The sequence below is a fragment of the Hylobates moloch genome, unplaced genomic scaffold, assembly GCF_009828535.3.
Source record: "Hylobates moloch isolate HMO894 unplaced genomic scaffold, HMol_V3 SCAFFOLD_4, whole genome shotgun sequence".
In the NCBI taxonomy this organism is placed as follows: Eukaryota; Metazoa; Chordata; class Mammalia; order Primates; family Hylobatidae; genus Hylobates; species Hylobates moloch.
Window position 1 is genome coordinate 88,636,633 of NW_026652279.1, and position 20,375 is coordinate 88,657,007.

The following is a 20,375-nucleotide window of genomic DNA, read 5'->3' on the forward strand; positions in this document are numbered from 1 at the left end:
ACTGACATACCAAATGCTGGTAAGGATGTAAAAAACAAGAACTCTTATTCACTGCTGGTAGGAATACAAAACGCAACAGCTACTTTGGAAGAAAGCTTGTAGTTTCTCATAAAACTAAACATACTCTTACTATATGATCCCACAATCGTGCTCTTTGGTGTGAACCAAAATGAGTTGAAAATATGTTCACATAAAAACCTGTATGTGAATATTTATACCTGCTTTATTCATAATTGCCAAAATTTGGAAGCAACCAAGATGTCCTTCAATAGATGAATGGATAAACAAGCTGTGGTACATCAATACGATGGAATATTATTCAGCATGAAATCATTAAAAGACATGGAAGAACCTTAAACACATACTGCTGTTGGGAACAGGCCCCCAAATCTGGCCATAAACTGGCCCCAAAACTGGCCATAAACAAAACCTCTGCAGCACTGTGACATGTTCGTGATGGCCATGACACCCACGTGGAAGCTTGTGGGTTTACCGGAATGAGGGCAAGGAACACCTGGCCCACCCAGGGCGGAAAACGGCTTAAAGGCGTTCTTAAACCACAAACGTTATCATGAACGATCTGTGCCTTAAGGACATGCTCCTGCTGCAGATAACTAGCCAGACACATCCCTTTACTTCGGCCCATCCCTTTATTTCCCCTAAGGAATACTTTTAGTTAATCTATAATCTATAGAAACAATGCTTATCACTGGCTTGCTGTCAAAACGCTGTGAGACCCCTGATTTCCCACTCCACACAGCTATATTTCTGTGTGCCTTTAATTCCTCTAGTGCCGCTGGGTTAGGGTCTCTATGATCAAGCTGGTCTTGACATATTGCTAAGTGAAAGAAGCCAGTCTGAAAATGCTATATTCTGTATGATTCCAACTACATGACATTCTGGAAAAGATAAAACTATACAACAGTAAAAAGATCAGTGGCTGCCAGGGGGCTCAGGAGGAGGGATGGGTGAGCAGGTGGAACTCAGGAGATTTTTAGGGCAGCAAAACTATTCTGTATAATGCCATAATGGTAGATATATGACATTATACAATTTGTCAAAATCCATAGAACCATACAAAGGGTGAACTCTAATGTAAACTAAGGAGTTCAGTTAATAATAACACATCCATTTTAGTTCAACAATGAAAAGAAACCCTGCTATTTAAAAAAAAAAAGTTTAAAAAATGAACTAGGTGAAAAAAAGTTAATTACCAAATAAACATTTCCCAAATAACCTGAGGATCTCATTAATAAGCTGAAGAATGGTAAGAGAAATGTATATGATTAGGCTGGGCAAGGTGGCTCACGCCTGTAATCCCACCACTTTGGGAGGCTGAGGCGGGTGGATCACGAGGTCAAAAGATCGAGACCATCCTGGCCAACATGGTGAAACCCCATCTCTACTAAAAATACAAAAATTAGCTGGGGGTGGTGGCGCATGCCTATAATCCCAGCTATTCGGGAGGCTGAGGCAGGAGAATCGCTTGAATCCGGGAGGCGGAAGTTGCAGTGAGCCGAGATCGTGCCACTGCACTCCAGCTAGGTGACATAGTGAGACTCCGTCTCAAAAAAAAAAAAAAAAAAAAGAGAAATGCATACAATTTAATGCCAAAGGAAGGGCTGCTGAGAGGCAGGAACAGCACAATTCCTCACAAAACTTTAGGAATAATTTAAAAAATATATATATTACATGTTAGAACTGAACAAAGCAGGTTGAAAAACACAGCCTAACTCTATTACTCTTACTTTTCAACACTGAATCTAAAGTAAACTTAAAAGCAAAAGGTCTCAAGAGACTAGTCAGCAGATTTATGTATTATAGGCTTCAAAAAGTTAACTCCTTTGCAGTGAGTTGAGAGTGGCCTTATTAATTCCTTACTATCCTTCCTTGGTTATAGATCAATTCTAGCAGGTTACGATTAAAGAATTAACCATTTGACCTTAGGTATATCTTTCAAGATTCAGCAAAAACTGCTTTATGGGAGCTTTTTCTGACCAACTAGAGAGATGGCTGCTCACTTTTCATGCACTTAGTACCTGCTCTTATATCACATTAGTATATTTATTTTTCTGGAAGCAACCAAGATGTGCTTACAAGACATGCTTACAAGACTGAGTACTTAGAGGTCAACGGACGTCTTATTCACATTTGTATCCTTAACGCTGAGCAGGTTGCCAGACACAAGTAAGCAGTAAGTATTGTGGAATGGATGACTCCCTTATCCATTTCTATGACTGTTACTACTGTGCTCTAAATATGCTTTGCCCTGTCATTTGTTCCTTTTTTTTGAATCCTCCATATCTAGACTACTGCAGGGTCCTATAGTTTTATCTCCCATATCTACTTTCACTGTTATTACTGTAATTCAGGCACTTGTCTCTATCACCTAGACCATCACACATCCCCTAACTCATCTTCCTACCTCCAGTTTTCCCTTTCTATAGGGATCATTCAGGTAGTTTAAAATGTAGACTCATGGGCATCATTTCCAGATATTATAAATTAAGAGATTCATCGTGGGGCCTGGAAGACTCCTTTCAATGAGCAGTCTTGAAGATTCTAATGGCACAGGCATGACATTTTGAAAAAGTTATCTCCAAAGACTGCTGTTTGATCATTAGGCTTTCTAAAGCAAATAATACTAATACTCACTCTACAAATATTTACTGAATCCTATGTATACTATTTGGTATCCAATAACATACATGAAAACATATGCCCATTACCTATATTCCCTTTGTATATGCACTCCCCATTGCCATGAATTTCTTTCAAAGCATGTATCACACTATAATTGCTTATGTATGTCTCCTTCACCAGAAGCTCAACGAGGGCAGACAGGAAGTATTTCTCAGAAGCAGAAAAAAGCCAAGATCTGAAAGATGAGCACACAAATTAGCTAGACAAAAAGTAGGGAAGAAGAAAGTAAGTTGTGGGTAGAGGTAACAATATGTTTAATAAAGGGCCAGAGAGCATGGTGGTTTTGATAACGAAAAGAAATTCAGTAGGAATGAATGGCAAATGAAGATAGGTGAGAGGATGAATATGGCAAGCTGAGCCAAGAGAGTAAATCAAGGGCCGATCACAAAGGAGCTTGAAAGCTGTATCAAGTTTAGATTTTGCTGTAAGGACAAAGGGAGGTGATCAAAGGTTTGACACAATAAGTACCATGATCAAATTTGCATGTGATTTCTCTGCTCAACAACCAACCAAATAAATTCAATTTCTTTAGCTTAGCATTCAATGCCTGCCTTTAGTCTGCCTTTTTGCCTTGTCTGTTGGTCCCTTTCATATACAAAACAACCAAAGCCAACCTGAATTACTTGCTATTTTCTGAACAAACTACATATTCTTCCTCATGTTGTTCCCTCTGCCTAGAGCATTATCACTCTACCACATCTTCAAATTTCTTAATCTCACCTATCCTTCAAGGTTCAGCTCAAAGGAATAATTGCCTAACTTTGCCCAATACTATTTGCTTTTTCTTCTGAACTCTCATTATACTTTTTTATATTTTTCTCTTGGCACATACTACATTCAACCCTACGCTATACTTTAACTGTGTACTCTTTATTCCGCTTACTAGAGATTAATACTCTGAAGAAAAGGGAAAGTTCATTACTTACGTCAAGTAGGTAATAATTATTTGAATGACTGAATGTATAATCTTATTACATAATTGCTTAGAAACATGCGGCACCTACGCCAGGGAAACTACTCCCAAATCATGATACTTATAGTGTATTGGTAAAATAATCTGTGTCCTCTGTGATAGCCTGCAGAAATACAGTTTAGTTTAATTAACGTCAAAACAAGTCCTAGGTTTTTTTGGCATAAGAAAGACATAATTCAGGAAATCTCAGCTGGCAAATTTATCAAAGGAGGGATGAAAGAGAACATTTACTAAGTACCTACATTATTTAATTTAATCCAAACCTATGAGACATTATTTTCATCGTCTCCATTTTTCGAGTGAGGAAAGTGAGGCCAGAGAGACTGATTTGCCCAGCATGACAAAATTAATGAATGAGCTAAGATTTCAACACAGGTTTGCCTGAATTCTTAGTTTGTAGTTCTCCCCAGTCTACCATATCGCATTACTTACCTAAGTCTAATCTGAATTTATCTAATTCGTTTACAGGAGATCGGTACAGCGGCAGAGTCAGCCCTTGTTCTTTGAATATTATTGGAGTTGAAGCCAGCTGATTATAAGAGGGTTTCCTTTGTGGAGTTTTAAATAGGTTTGGTTCATAATTGTTGTTTTTATGTTCAGATTCTTCTGCAGGTTCAGAATTATAGGGTGGAGCTTCTGAAGAAAGTTCTTCAAACCAATTAAGACTTATTGGTCCTAAATCTATTAAAAAAAAAAAAATCCCACCTTAGTTTTAACCAGTGACAGACAAATTTGACCCAGAACAGTTCAAGATCATAAGGAAAAAAATGCTTAAGATCCTGACTATGGATTACTTTTGTTAAGGCATATTAATTAAATAAGATCATTAATCCATTCTCTTGCAAATCTATGGAAAGATGTAACAAGAGTTCACAAAAGTGACAAGATGGCATTTAACTATATTATTAAAAGCTATATATATTAGCTTTTGTTTTCATTTAATTAAATTTTATTTATTTTCTTATTATTCATGGTTCGGAATCAAAAACTATTCACATTAAGAATACATTCCACAGATAAAATTCGGCCAGGTGCGGTGGCTCACGCCTATAATCCCAACACTTTGGGAGGCTGAGGCGGGCGGATCACGAGGTCAGATCGAGATCAGCCTTGCTAACACATTGAAACCCTGCCTTTACTAAAAATACAAAAATTAGCTGAGCGTGGTGGCACACGCCTGTAGTCCCAGCTACTCCGGAGGCTGCCACAGGAGAATTACTTGAACCCAGGAGGCGGAGGGTGCAGTAAGCCGAGATCACACCACTGCATTCCAGCCTGGGCAACAGAGCAAGACTCCATCTCAAAAAAGAAAAAAAAAAAAGAATACGTTCCACAGATAAAATTCAAATAATTCTGAAGAGTACACAAGATGTGGCAAATCTATGGGTATGAAGAACATGTGGACTCTCACATAAAATGGGAATTGTCTCTTAAAGGGAAATGACAAATTTGTATTATGAGCTATCCATCCTCTACCATTGCAGTTCAAAACTACTTTCATAATAACACTATGGAATCATTTCCCCTTTTCATGATGTTGACATTTGTATCAACAGTGCAAAGATGACGCTGGGTAAAACTGCTGGCACATTTGCATGAGTTATGGCAGTGGCACCAAACTAATACTAGTAGTCATTATATTCCTTACCACCGAGTGTCCTTGTTAAAAAATAATAATAATAGGCCGGGCGCAGTGGCTCACGCTTGTAATCCCAGCACTTTGGGAGGCCGAGGCGGGCGGATCACGAGGTCAGGAGATCGAGACCACAGTGAAACCCCGTCTCTACTGAAAATACAAAAAAATTAGCCGGGCGCCTGTAGTCCCAGCTACTCGGAGAGGCTGAGGCAGGAGAATGGCGTGAACCCGGGAGGCAGAGCTTGCAGTGAGCCGAGATTGCGCCACTGCACTCCAGCCTGGGTGACAGAGCGAGACTCCGTCTCAAAAAAAAAAAAAAAAAAAAAAAAAAAAAAAAAAAAAAAATAATAATAATAATAATAATAATGCCAGTTTAATGTAAGAATGTCCTAATGAAGCAGTAAAAATTAATTTTAAAGCTCAATGCGTTAGCACTTCTTTTAATAATCTGACAAAATAGGAAGCATACATAGAGCACTCCTGCATATTGAAGTACAATACTGCCTAGAAAAGCACTCATTGTGTTGAGCTGTGATCTGAACAAGCAATTTTTTCAATGAAAAGTCATTTTTACTTGAAAGAACGGCTGACAGAGTAAGTTATTTCAACTTAAATAATTTGGTAGATATTTTCTCACAAATCAATGAAGTGATCTTGTTGCTGCAAGGAAAACAGAGTTTGTTGCCAATGACGAAATGTGAACTTTCAAATGAAAATTAAAATTTCCAGTGGCTCATTACTACCCAATCTTAAAAGACTTTTCTGACATCCATGGTGATATTAATGAATGTGATTTTTAAAATACTGTTTAATGCAATGTATCAATATTTGGAAACTTTGTATAATTCAGAACACCACTATCTTCCAAATAATCACTGCACGATGTTGTGACATAGAAAGACCTATGGTATATCTATTAGATCTTTGAAAAATCTATGCAAAGTACAAGGAAAAATACCAAAAAGTAACTGAAGACTATTAAAATATTTCTTTTTTCAACTGTGAGGTTAATTTTTTTCATATACTTCTACCAAAGTAACAGATTAGACACAGATAAGTGAATCCAGCTAACTCTATTTAGCCAGACATTAAAGAGAACTGCAAAAATGAAAAACTATTCCACTCACTTGTTTTCAAAGTTATTTTTCCAAGAATGTTGTGATAATATGCAATGGGTTAGCTTTCATTATTTCTAAATAAGTTAATAACTTTAAATTCTTAGTTTTTTTTTTTTTTTTTTGAGACAGAGTCACACTATGTGGCCCGGGCTGGAGTGCAGTGGCACCATCTTGGCTCATTGCAACCTCCACCTCCGGGGTTCAAGCGATTCTCCTGCCTCTGCCTCCCGAGTAGCTGGGATTACAGGCACGCACCACCACATCCAGCACATTTTTTGTATTTTTAGTAGGGATAGGGTTTCACCATGTTGGCCAGGCTGGTCTCGAACTCCTGGCCTCAAGTGATCCGCCCACCTCGGCCTCCCAAAGTGCTGGGATTACAGGCGTGAGCCACCGCGCCCAGCCTTAAATTCTTAGTTTTAAATTTCTAATATGGTAAGCTACATAAACAAAAGCACTCCGGGGGTCCTAGATCATTTTTAAGAGTATAAGGAGTACTGAAACCAAAAAGTTGGACAACTTCTGCCATAAAGTAACATTAATGCTTCTGATTTGTTAGTAATTCTTCCTACTGCTAGTCAAGGGGCCAGTTTCCTCTTTATCCACTAGAGGTTCTATATTTATCATACGGTTAACCTGCAAACGATGATTACGTTGTTAACTGGATTTATGCACACATAAGGAACAGTTTATGGTTCTAAGCAACACTGTGATGTACTGGGTTTTTAGCAAGCATTTTTTAGAAAACACTTTCTCGGTGTAATTTATAAAGTTATATAAAATTTGTCAATACCTGCTTTGTTGCAGCGTGTCTTAAAAATTTCAAAAAATGTTGGCCTCTCTTTGGATCCAATAGGCATTTTTACGTACAATATTCCTCCAATGCTTGGTAAATAAGTCTGCAAAACAGAAGACCAAAATGCACTTACACAGGGATGCATTCCTTATTATGTGACCGAGGTAAAAATCAGAAGCGCTGGAAAATTTGTTTGAATTCTAATTCAGTCCCATCTCCTGGAACGATAACAGCTTACTGTGAGGATGGGAACATTTTACAGTTGTGCTGTCCAAACCGGTGCCACTAGCCACATTAAGCACTCGAAACGTGGCTAGTGCGACTAGAGAAGAGGATTTTCATACGATTTAGTTTCAATCACGCTAACCAGTGACGCGTGGCTAGTGGGGACAGAGGGCTCCAGTTAGAGACCAACGCCGCCTGGTAATTCCCATCAGCATGTCTTCGGAATACAGCAATTACCAGGGGCTTAAGTAAGGCAAATACAGCGTGCCCAGCAGCTGTAAAACACTTCCCCAGAACAGCAATATTCCCTTAAAGTGATCGTGTTTCCAAGAAATTTCAGATGGCGACATCTGGGACAGCTGGGAGGGAGGTTAAGTCTTGAGCTGAAGGTGGAGCCCAAAGGCCGGGCCGGAGGCGGGAAATGGAGACCCAGGGAAGGGGCGGGGCTCGAATTTGCTTGGCGAAAATTTGCCTTCGGGACAAGGACCTTTCTCTCAGGCATGCGTGGGGGTTGGCAGAGACAAAAGGGCAAGAGGCCGCGGCTGCGACCCAGGGCGTGAGGCGCTCCCCTGCCACGCTGGACTGGGACTGCGGAAGACGCGCCCGTCCCCACCCACCACCACCACTAACCCGCTCCAGAGGTGCAGTTCTTTTTGGCCGGAGTAAGCTGACAAAAACCGTGCCGGTCACAAATCTGTCCCCTCAGGCGTCTCCCGGCGGCGACCCACCGCCGCAAAAGAGACCCGAGGCGCAGCAGAGCCACAGCGGCTCTCCCTCTGCCGCCTAGTTTCAGAAGCTCGCGCCACAAGCCCGCGCTGGCCACGTGACGCCGTGACGCGGCACGCAGCACACGCACTACCCGGAAGTCAGGCCTGGGTGGGCCGCTGCGGGTGTTTCTCAGTGTGGCGAAAGGAAATTCCTTGTAAGGCATCCCAACCGTCAGTATCTGACTGAATAAAGCGGGAGCTGGAGTGTGTGTTCTCTCCTCGCTGACCCTTAAGAGACCCAGGCCATCCTGCTTGGAGGGGCCGCCCCTATGCCTACTCCAAGTCCCCCATCCCTTTCTTTTTGCCCCAGCTCATGTTTGGGTGGGCGCCCTCGGGACACGACCTGGGACCTATGAAAGACCTTTGTTCTGACCTTAAAAGGGATGTTCTGTCAAGACCTGTTCCCCAAAGCGAGCCGATATTACAAAAGCTTAGAGTGGTCGGTGTGTGGTTGTGGATGATTTCACTTCGTGGTAGTGGGCGGGGCTGTTATTTGAAATCAGAGTATTTTAGTTCCAGTAGCTGTGCTGCTATTGGGTAGCAGGTGTTCAAGACCTCCGAGCCCGTTTCCTTGCTTGAAAAATTGTGAAACCCATCTTAACTCGCTCATGAAGTGTTAGGTACCTCGCTCCGCAGACCTTGGTAGTATCTTTTGCATTTTTTTTTTTTTTTTTTTTTTGAGACGGAGTTTCGCTCTTGTTGCCCAGGCTGGTGTGCAATGGGGCGATCTCGGCTCACAACTTCCGCCTCCCGGGATCAAGTGCTTCTCCTGCCTCAGCCTCCGAGTAGCTGGGAATACAGGCATGCGCCACCACGCATGGCTAATTTTGTATTTTTACGTAGAGATGGGGTTTCTCCGTGTTGGTCAGGCTGGTCTCAAACTCCCGACCTCAGGTGATCCGCCTGCCTCGGCCTCCCAAAGCGCTGGGATTACAGGCGTGAGCCACCACGCCCGGCCCATCTTTTGCATTGTTAGGATTCGGATCACCTGTCTTCCTCGCAGGCTGAACTGGAAGACCTGACTTCATCTCCGAATTTGTTGGTTCTGTAACATGCCTAATATAAGGCTGAACAGGGTTTGTTGTAAGACCTACAAAGCCTTCAAATGGATTCAGTGAGAGTTGCTCCCATGGGGGCCTCGCTGCTTCCAGAAGGTGCTTGAGCAGTAAACAGAAGCAACCTTGGATTAGAAAAAGGGTGGGCTCCACTTGGTTCCTTAGGGACAATTTTAGTTTGATAATCAGTAATCCTTAGTTGTAGCAGGAGGCCTTACTAATCCAGATAGATTATAAAGCTTTTGCTCTAAGTCTAATTCACAAAGAAATACATCTGTGATCCTTACTAATAACAGCTACCACTTACCAAACATTTTATGAGTTAGGTATTCTGCTTTGGGTTTTCAAGCAATATCATGTTTAATCTTACAGTAATCCTATAAATTGGTCAGTATTGTCAGATGAGGATACTGAATCAAGTAGTTAAGTAATGTGCCTGGTAGTAAGGCCCAGGTTTGAATTCTAGTCCATTTGACTTCATACGTTTAAGTAACGTGTGATTTATTTACCCTATAAATCAGAACAATTTGCTTTGTCCCCTTTTTTGGGGGGAGGGGTGTCTCACTAGGAGTGGACTAATGAGAACCCGTGGCATGTCACACAAGTCTCAGAAATAACATTTTCTGTCATTATATACAGCCCCCCATATCTTTATGTTTCTTGTTCTCTTTGTGCCAGGGACTTGCCACTTATTAGCTCTACCATAATAGACTTTCTTACTTATTCTCTTCTAGTGCAGCTGCTCAATTTACTATTTGTATTCAATTTACAATATGCTTTAATTTTTATTAAAAACATTATTTCCAGCTGGGCATGGTGGCTCATGCCTGTAATCACAGCACTTTGGGAGGCCGAGGTGGGCAGATCACCTGAGGTCAGGAGTTCGAGACCAGCCTGGCCAACATGGTGAAACCCTGTCTCTACTAAAAATACAAAAATTAACTGGGTGTGGTGGCATGTGCCTGTAATCCCAGCTACTCGGGAGGCTGAGATAGGAGAATCGCTTGAACCCCAGAGGTGGAAGTTGCAGTGAGGCGAGATCATGCTACCGCACTCCTGCCTGGGAGACAGAGCAAAGAAACTCCATTTCAAACAAGCAAACAAACAAAAACCCAAAAAACCATTATTTCCTGAAAGTTTTATATATTTAATGTGCACAACATGTATATGTACACAGTGAGATGATTACTACAGTCAAGCAATTAACATATCCCTCTCTTCACATAATTACCTTTCTTTTGTGTGCGGTGAGAGCACCTGAAATCTCTCTTTGAAACTTTCCATTATAAAATACAGTATTGTTAACTGTAGTCATTGTGCTGTAAATTAGATCTCCAGACTTATTCATTCTACCTAACTGTAACATTTTAGGCTCTGACCAGTCTCTCTCCATTCCTCCCAACTTCCTGTCCCTGGTAACCACCATTCTACTTTCTGCTTCTATGTATTTGACTTTTTCAGATTCCACATATCAGTGAGTTTATGCAGTATTTTTCTATCTGGCTTATTTCACTTAGCATAACGTCCCCCAGTTTCACCCATGTTATTGCAAATGGTAGGATCTCCTGTTTTTTGTTTATTTGTTTGTTTGTTTGAAACAGAGTCTTGCTCTCTCTGTTGCCCTGACTGGAGTGCAGTGGTGTGATCTCAGCTCACTGCAACCTTTGCCTCCTGGGTTCAGACGATTCTGTAGCCTCAGCCTCCCGAGTAGCTGGGATTACAGGAGCGTGCCACCATACCTGGCTGATTTTTGTATTTTTATTAGAGGCAGGGTTTCACCATGTTGGCCAGGTTGGTCTCGAACTCCTGACTGTAGGTCATCTGCCTGCGTCGGCCTCCCAAACTACTGGGATTACAGGTGTGAGCCACTGCGCCCGGCCAGGATTTCCTGTTTTAAGGCTGAATAATATTCCATTGTATAAATACATGCCACAATTTCTCTATCCATTTTTCTGTTAACAGACACTTAGATTGTTTCCATAACTTGGCTATTGTGCATAATGCTACAATGAACAAGGAAGTGAAAGTATCTCTTCAGGATATTGATTTCATTTCCTTGGGGTAAATACCCAGTGCTGGGATTACTGGATTATCTGGTACTTCTATTAACTTTTTTAAGGAACCTTCATACTGTTGTCCATAATGGCTGTACCTTACAACATTATCTAACATTACCACATTACCTTACAAAGGATCTTTAGAATGGTCACTACAGGAATATATGAATTAATCACTAATTAAAGCATATGTGTGAATAAGCTGGAAATGAAAAACAGCTTTGAAAAAAAGATTCCCGAACAGTGAATTGAAGAGGTAGGGAAAAGCAATTAGGTAGGAATCAGGTGGCAATTAGACATCTGTAGATAGAGCTTCTCTCCCTCAATCAGGGTAATAGGTAGCAGCTCCCATTAGAATCTGAAATAAATGGAGAAGCCAGGAATGAATCTGAACCAACCTGACGAGGAGAGAGAAGGGGCGGATGAAGGAGGAAGGCAAAATAAGGACACAAACAAACTGGCTAGGATATAGGCTGCGCCTGAGCACCTCCTGAGCGGATGGAGCGCTTTGTCCGCGTTCCCTATGGCTTGTACCAGGGTTATGGGAACACAGTGCCTTTGGGCCAGCCTGGACTCTCAGGGCACAAACAGCCAGACTGGAGGCAAAATATGGGTCCTCCCACTTTTCTGGCCAGGCCAGGGCTGCTGGTGCCCGCGAACGCCCCCGACTACTGCATGGACCCTTACAAGAGGGCGCAGCTTAAGGCCATTCTCTCACAGATGAACCCCAGCCTGAGCCCGCGGCTGTGCAAGCTCAACACCAAGGAGGTGGGCGTGCAGGTGAGCCCGCGGGTGGACAAGGCTGTGCAGTGCTCTCTGGGGCCTCGCACCCTCAGCAGCTGCTCCCCCTGGGACGGCAGAGACCCCCGGGAGCCCCTGCCAGCCTGCAGGGTCACTTCGCCCGCCACCGGCCGCAGGGGCTTGATCCGCCTGCGGAGAGATGGGGACGACGCGGAGAGCAAGGCGCTCCCGGGCCCTGCGGAGGCCAGCCAGCCGCAGCCACCACCACGGAGGTCAGAATCTCACAGGCAGGAGGAGCCCGGGCAGCCGGAGGAATCGGGGGAGAAAGACGCCCCGTGCCCTCAGGAAACGACGAGCAAGCAGGTGCCTGGAGACGCCGCCTCCGAGCCGCTCCGGAGGCCCAACTTCCAGGTATATCCTCTCTTCCCCCTTCTTAGTCCTCGACCAGCCCCATCCCCTCCCTCCTTTTCCATCTATGGGGGCAATAAGCGCAAAATCTTCTCTCTCTTCTTCCATGTACTTGGTGAAGGAGAGGGAGCTCTGAAAATATGTATATCACGTGGCCTATATGTTTGGTAAGTTTTGGGTAAAATAGGTGCCAACCCAACTAAGCCTGTGAAAACCAACAGTCTGGCAACCACTGCTATTGGGGAATTTGGAGACGAAGAAGGGCTTCGAGTCTGTGATACGTGAAATCAGACTTTCGTTTTGGGAAGATTGTGCCGGTAGCATTGTGGAAAATGGATTGGGAAAGTACAAAAGACGGCAGCAAGAAGAATCCCAGAGTAATCTTTAAGAGAGATGAGAAACTGAGTCAATGCAGTAGTCTTGAGAATAGATACAAGTGAGGTTAAAGAAGTCATTTTTTTTCCTTATACAAAGTCATAAAGAAGGATCTGGATTTTTCCCCCTTGCATGATGGTAAAGTACTTTTCTTCTTTATTTTCAGTTTTTGGAACCAAAATATGGCTATTTCCACTGTAAAGATTGTAAGACCAGGTGGGAGAGTGCTTACGTGTGGTGCATTTCTGGAACGAACAAGGTAAGTAAAAAGAGTAGGAGGTGAGAGGAGGATGGGGTGGGCACAGATGTTAAGCGGGGAAGAATCTGATTCCTGAGGGAGCATGGCTGTCATAGTCCTGTCTTGATCTTGGTGGCATCCTCAGTGCCAGGTGTACAGGAAGTGCTCAGTGAAGGAATGGAACTGAATCGGACTGTCCACCTGAGTTTCCGAACCATACTCTGGCGTTATATATGACAAAATGTCAGATTACTTAGATGAACTTTTGTTCTTGTCTACATTGGAAGTTTTCGTTTTTTAGTTGGTATGCTTGGAACAGGTCTGGGCCTTAGCGCTAGGAAATTTCCACTATTTGTCCACAAGGTGGGGCAATAAGTGAAAAAACTTACTGTAAAGATTTGCCGGTAAGAGACTTAGGCTACGCCTAAGGTTTCTTTTGCCCCCTTCCTAATTTAATTGCCAACATATTAGGATTGGAAAAGACTGCACATTAAATTCTGCATTTCTGCATTTTCGTGAATCCTGTAGGCTCTGGTCATTAGAGACCCTCGTTTGAGAATGAGAACAGCAGGCTGCCCCTAAGGCTTCCTCTTCCTTTCCTTGCCCTGTGCACCTCGTTTTGCAACAGTCTACGTGGCCCGATGTTATTAACCTCCATAAGAATTTGAGTGTGAACGCCCTGTGCTGTCGCATGTTTAGAAATTGCCTTACTGGCCAAAGGACTGTGGAGAGGGCAAAGAGGCATTGAGTTCTGGATGAAAACTTGACTTCTCACACTAGCCATTTACTAGAGACCTAGAGAGTGAATAGATTTTTAAAGTCGAAGTTGAATTTACTTCCTTCTCTTGCCAGAAGAAAAACGAGTTTAATTCAAACATTCCAAGGCACTAGGATACAAAGAACAAAACACAGGACTTGTTCTCAAGGAATTTATTTTGATACGAGTGATGGAAACAAAATGTAATTTGGCAATACATGCAGTAGCATCCTTCATATGGAAGCAGCGCAGAGATAGCACAGGAAGGAGGGGATTAGCCCTGTCTGAGGGAAGACAGCTTGATGTCCAAGCAGGATTTGAAAGAATAAATAGGAGGAAGAGTTCACCAAGCAAGGCAGAGAGAAAATGTGCACAGGAAATTGCACAAAGCTTAGAAAGCAGGTGGTATTGATGGGTAACCACAAGTAATTTAAAGTGTAAGCCAGGAAATACTGAAAATTGAAACATGTAAGAGCTAAAAGATAAGGACAAAAAGTATGACCGCCACTTCCCATTCAGTATCTACTGTGGTACTTGGTGTACATTATTAGGGAGTTTTCAGAACTATGGAAAAAGTAAGTATTAATAGCATTATTCTGGCTGGGCACGGTGGCTCAGGCTTGTAATCCCAGCACTTTGGGAGGCCGAGGTGGGTGGATCATTTAAGGCCAGGAGTTTGAGACCAGCCTGGTCAACATGGCAAAACCCAGTCTCTACTAAAAATACAAAAAATTAGCCGGGTGTGGTGGCAGGCATCTATAATCCCAGCTACTCAGGAGGCTGAGGCAGGAGAATCACTTGAACCTGGGAGGCAGAGGTTGCAGTGAGCCGATTTCCTGCCATTGCACTCCAGACGGGGTAACAAGAGCAAAACTCTAAAAAAAAAAAAAAAAAAAAAAATTCCAATTTTATGGGTAAGGAAAATTAGAGTCAAAGAAAAAGTGATTAATAAGAACTAGTACACCTTGAAACCTCAAGGGTAGAGGTTGGTAAAAGCAAGATAAAAGGCAAGGCAAGGGTAGAGGTTGGTAAAAGCAAGATACAATGGATTACTTAAGAACTGGGAGATTTTGCAGGGTGTGGGTGTGTATAAAAGCTTGTATTTAAAAAAAAGCATATTTCTCTTTAGGTTTATTTCAAACAACTCTGTTGTAAATGCCAAAAGAGTTTTAACCCTTATCGAGTAGAAGCAATCCAATGTCAGGTGAGCATATGAAACACTTCCATTGTGTCTGTAATGTTTCATTACTAAAATGAAGCCTCTGTGACAAAATGTCAGGATTTGGTAGAGTTGGATATTGGTATGTGAGTGTTCTGTATGTTTGAAATGTTATATTTTAGAACAATCAAAGCATAAATTCTAGTTTGCATCTTTTTTGAAGGGAAAGAGGGGAAGATTCACTATTTCAAGTTGCCTTATGGGGTGTGTTTGTTTTTCCTCTGACACCCTGGGCATAGTTAGAATGTAGTAATGTAAAAGGTGACTGCTATTAATTTTTTACTACATGCCAAATTTTGAGATAGTGCTTTACATGCATTACCTCCTGTCATCTAATTTTTGTGGGAGATGTTATTCCTATTTTATAGATCTGAAAGCTAAGTTCAAGTAACTTTCCCAAGGTTAGATGGATAGCATTAGAGCTCTGACTGGATTCTATGATGTCTCCAATATTTAGAAATTCACAGAACTAGGTGAGATCCTTAACTTGCTTTTTATAATCAATATGTTTTTTAACCTAAGTCCTTAGTTAAAAACATTTCTTCTTTTTCTATAATTAGTAGAAATAAATGAGCCAGGCATGGTGGATCACGCCTGTAATCCCAGCACTTTGGGAAGCTGAGGTGGGCGGATCACAAGGTCAGGAGTTCAAGACCAGCCTGGCCGACATAGTGAAACCCCGTCTCTACCAAAAATACAAAAATTAGGTGGGCGTGGTGGCGGGCGCCTGTAGTCCCAGCTACTCGGGAGGCTGAGGCAGAAGAATTGCTTGAACCCAGGAGGAGGAGGCTGCAGTGAGCCGAGATGGTGCCACTGCACTCCAGCCTGGGCAGCAGAGCAAGACTCCATCTCAAAAATAATTAATAAATTAATTGACATTTTGAAAACTAGCTTATAAGTGATTCATCCTCTGATTTTCTAGTCTGATATTCTTAGTCTGATGATGATGTTCAATATAACTACTTATTAAACTGGGTTTAAATGTATTTTCTTTTTTCTCCACCACTTTTTCTTTTATGTTCACTTGAATTTTTTTTAATATTCAGTTTTCTTTTCTATCATTTTTTAATGTCCTTTTGATGGTTGCCATACAAATAACATGACTGTCTGACTTGTCAAAGTCTAAATTGTTAATCTTGCGTTTTTTTTTTTTGGGACAGACTCTTGCTGTGTCACCCAGGCTGGAGTACAGTGGTGCAATCTTGGTTCACTACAAGCTCTGCCTCCTGGGTTCAAGTGATTCTCCTGCCCCAGCCTCCCAAGTAGCTGGGACTGCAGGCACCCACCACCATGCCTGGCTAATTTTTGTATTTTTAGTAGAGACAGGGTTTCACTATGTTGGCCAGGCGGGTCTCAAACTCCTGACATGATCCACGTGCTTTGGCCTCCCAAAGTGCTGGGATTACAGGCATGAGCCACTGCACTCAGCCTAATCTTGCCTTTCACAGACAATGCAATGACTCCAGAACACTGTAACTACATCCTACCTTATATGCTATTATTGTATACTTATTTTACCTATATTTAAAATTTTATAAGATTATTGTGTTATAGTCAGTATTCATTTAGTTTTAGCTATACATTCTTTCTGTTATTCTTTGTATCTTGTTTCTAGGGTCACTTTCCTTTGACTTGAACTTTAATATTTTCCATAGTATTGGTCTGGAGGTGACAAATTCTATTTTGTCTGGATATCTTTTTTTTTTTTTGAGATGGAGTCTTGCTCCATTGCCCAGGCTGGAGTGCAGGGGCATGATTTTGGCTCACTGCAACCTCCACCTCCTGGATTCAAGTGATTCTCCTGCCTCAGCCTCCCCAGTAGCTGGGATTATAGGCACATGCCACCACAGCTGGCTAATTTTTATATTTTTAGTATAGACAGGGTTTCTCCATGTTGGCCAGGCCTGCCTCGAAGTCCTGACCTCAGCTTATCCACCTGCCTTGGCCTCCCAAAGTGCTGGGATTATAGGCATGAGCCATCACGCCCAGCCTTGGATATCTTTTTAAGAGATATTTTCGCTGGGTATATATAGAATTTCTAGGTTGGAAATAGTTCTTTCTGCCCTTTAAGGATCTGAATTTCATTGTTTCTATGAAACAATATAGCTCTTATTGCATCTCTTTTGAAGTAATCTCCTCTTCTCTTTCCCCTTCTTAAATCTGCTTACTTTTCTCTGCCTTGACTTTTCAGCAGTTTTACAATGATGTGCCTAGTTGTAGTTTCTTTGTAATTATCCTGCTTGAGTTTCATAGTGTTTCTTGAAACTGCAGCTTAAAGATTTTCATTACTTTTGGGAAATTGTTAACTGTTATCTTTTCAAATGTTACTTCTGCTCCTATTCCTTCTTTCTTCCAATTACTCATACTAGACCTTTGCACCATGTTTCTTTCTGTCTCTTATGTGCTTATCTATATTTTCCATGCTTTTAGCTCTTCTTGCTTTAGGCTGAATATTATCTACTAAACCATCTTCCATTCGTATTTCTCATCTCAGCTCTTTTTAATCTGTGATTAAAACATCCATTGAACTATTGATTTTATTTGTTGTATTTTTCTGTTCTAGAATTTTTATTGCCTTAGAAGAAAACTTCAATTTTTCTGCTGGAAATATTAGTTTTATTTCTTTGAACATATTAGCACTTAGTGATTTTAAAATCTGGGTCAGAGAACTCCATTAACTCAATACCCTGTGAGTCTATTGCTGTCCTCTTGGCTTTCAAGTATGTTGTTCTGTCTCCTCATATACGGTACCTGTTTATTTTTGATTGAGTGCTAGCTACACATGTGAAAAACTATAGTGAGAGTAAGCAGTCCCAGAAGTCAAGCTCACACCTATTTCTGGGTTTTCATCTCTAATGCTCTGATAATTTGTGTGATCCAAACAGTTATTTTTAGCTCAGCTTTTCTGGTCATCCAGGAGGCTTGGTTAGAATTACCTAATCCACCATTTCCAGAAGCAGAAATCAACCTTTAGGGTAAATCCTTATTTTACTGAGCCTTTCTTTGTAAGGATGTTGTGAGAATTAAATGAATTCATGTATATAAAGTGCTTAAGAGTGCTAGGCACATTGTAAACACCATGTGAATATCACTTGTTAGAATTTTCTTATAAGGGCCGGGCGCGGTGGCTCACACCTGTAATCCCAGCACTTTGGGAGGCCGAGGCGGGCGGATCACGAGGTCAGGAGATCGAGACCATGGTGACACCCCGTCTCTACTAAAAATACAAAAAATTAGCCGGGCGTGGTGGCGGGCGCCTGTAGTCCCAGCAACTCGGGAGGCTGAGGCAGGAGAATGGCGTGAACCCAGGAGGTGGAGCTTGCAATGAGCCGAGATAGCACCACTGCACTCCAGCCTGGGCAAAAGAGCGAGACTCTTGTCTCAAAAAAAAAAAAAAAAAAAAAAAAAAGGAATTTTCTTATAAGGAGACATATTCTTCAACAGAACAGTTTGATTAAATCATGTTTAAGACTGCGTTTAGAAGAAGAAAAATGTCTATCTTCACAATATACAAAGGTACATCTTGGCCAGGCATGGTGGCTCATGCCTGCAATCCCAGCGCTTTGGGAGGCCAAGGTGGATGGATCACCTCAGGTCAGGAGTTCAAGACCAGCATGGCCAACATGGTGAAACCCCATCTCTACTAAAAAATACAAAAATTAGCTGGGTGTAGTGGCGATTGCTTGTAATTCCAGCTACTCAGGAAGCTGAGGCAGGGACAATTGCTTGAACCCAGGAGACGGAGGTTGCAGTGAGCCAAGATCTCACCACTGCACTCCAGACTGGGTGACAGAGCGAGACTCCATTTCAAAAAAAAAAGAAAAAAAAAGTAAATCTTGACTTATTCCATGTGGCCAGGGGACATGTAGAAAATAGAATGGCAGGGTTGGGGGGATGGAACCAGGGTACTGTACCAGTTTCCATAGGATATTAGTTTTAATTATTGGAAGACAGAAATGAGATAATGGTTGAAAGGCACTATTTTAGATCCTAGTAAAGATTGGGCACATCTGGAAAGAAACATTTAGTTTCCTCCAGAATACCCCTCTCTCCCAGTTTTAACAACCCAAAATATATTCAGACATTGCCAAATGTCCACTGGGGTTGGAGATGGGGGAGTAAAATCACCCCTGGTTGAGAACATCTGCTCTAGTCTTTTTTAAATGTTCATTTAATTCCTACCCACTGCCACTCACCCTGACCTGCCTACAAATCTAAAAATCTGCAGAGCGAAGAAACTCTATAAAACTCTTGACTTATTTTTTTCTCTTATATTATGTTGCCTTGACTGATTCAGCTACAAATGTAAAAATCTACATAGGGAAGAAATTCTACAAAACTCTTAAATTCCTTTTACGTTATGTTGTCTTGATTGGCTCTGCAGTATTCTCTTGAATATCTTCTGTGATCATTCATCTTGAAAAAATATCCGACATTTACTGTGATACAAGTAATTTTGTACAACTTGGTCTTGGCCTTCTCGTAGGACTCAGAGGATGAAGGTTTCAGGGATAGGGTAATAGGGAGAAGTACTGTGATTTGAGGATTACATTTGAAACACTAAACTGATCATTTAGCGTCCAAACTCTTGTTTCCTAAAGACCTGCTCAAAGTCTCATTGTTCCTGTCCTCAAAAGAAGAGGCACATTGATCTAAGGAGGCCTCATCGACAGGAACTGTGTGGTCGCTGCAAAGACAAGAGATTCTCCTGTGGCAATATTTACAGCTTTAAATATGTGATGTGACTTGTACAGTGTGACTTGTAATGGACCCCTGAGCTCTTCTTGTAACTTACTGTGCTGTCTTCCTTTTTTGCAACTTGGCTCTGACCTGGCATTGGAAAATGGCTAGGCTTTTGTACTTTCTGTAGATTGTGTAACAATTGTACAATGTGAATAGAATAAAATAAATGCATGTGAACTAGACCATGAAGCCACATTAATTGGTGATCCTAGGGTAAAAACATCAATATAGGGCTTTGGGAAATGGTAGATACTGTCACTTACATGAAGGAGAACAATGAAGAAAAGTAGCCATTCTTTTGACAAATTTTTATAAGTCGGACGTTCTAAGCACTGCTTCTAAGCATTATATATAGAGATGATGAAGGGGCAAGGTCCTTCCTTCAAGTATACACAACTATAGCAAATGCTGAAGCAGCCTTTAGCATGTGCTGTGCATTACTATAACTCACCACAGCACCCATATGAAGTAGGAGCTATTATACCTTTTCATAGTTGAGGAGATGGAGGCACACAGAGGCCAGAGCAGAGTGCCAGGATTTATTTATTTATTTATTTTTTTGAG

At 41.7% G+C, this 20,375-nt stretch overlaps 2 protein-coding genes across 7 annotated transcripts in view; one reads left to right on the forward strand and one right to left on the reverse strand.

The window, feature by feature from the left end:
- The window catches only part of BRCA2 (BRCA2 DNA repair associated), a 90,692-nt gene extending 82,463 nt beyond the window's left edge, over positions 1-8,229 (reverse strand). For 4 of the 6 annotated variants that reach the window (XM_058437695.1, XM_032150520.2, XM_058437700.1 and 1 more), the window contains exons 1-3: positions 8,082-8,215; positions 7,224-7,329; positions 4,109-4,357 (exon numbers count right to left, since the gene is read on the reverse strand). In XM_058437695.1, the coding sequence (XP_058293678.1) occupies positions 4,109-4,357; positions 7,224-7,290 (316 nt within the window). In that variant the 5' untranslated portion in view covers positions 7,291-7,329; positions 8,082-8,215. Of the gene's footprint in view, positions 1-4,108; positions 4,358-7,223; positions 7,330-8,081 lie in introns of all 6 variants that reach the window. The other 2 variants (XM_032150519.2, XM_032150518.3) reach the window with 1 other exon arrangement.
- Positions 8,230-8,373: 144 nt separating this feature from the next.
- ZAR1L (zygote arrest 1 like) lies at positions 8,374-19,993 on the forward strand. Its single transcript, XM_032149152.1, has 6 exons — positions 8,374-8,422; positions 9,195-9,415; positions 11,661-12,482; positions 13,021-13,113; positions 14,979-15,053; positions 19,670-19,993. Exons 3-6 carry the CDS (start codon positions 11,829-11,831, stop codon positions 19,811-19,813), a joined length of 966 nt encoding a protein of 321 aa, XP_032005043.1. The 5' UTR covers positions 8,374-8,422; positions 9,195-9,415; positions 11,661-11,828; the 3' UTR covers positions 19,814-19,993.
- Positions 19,994-20,375: the final 382 nt, after the last annotated feature.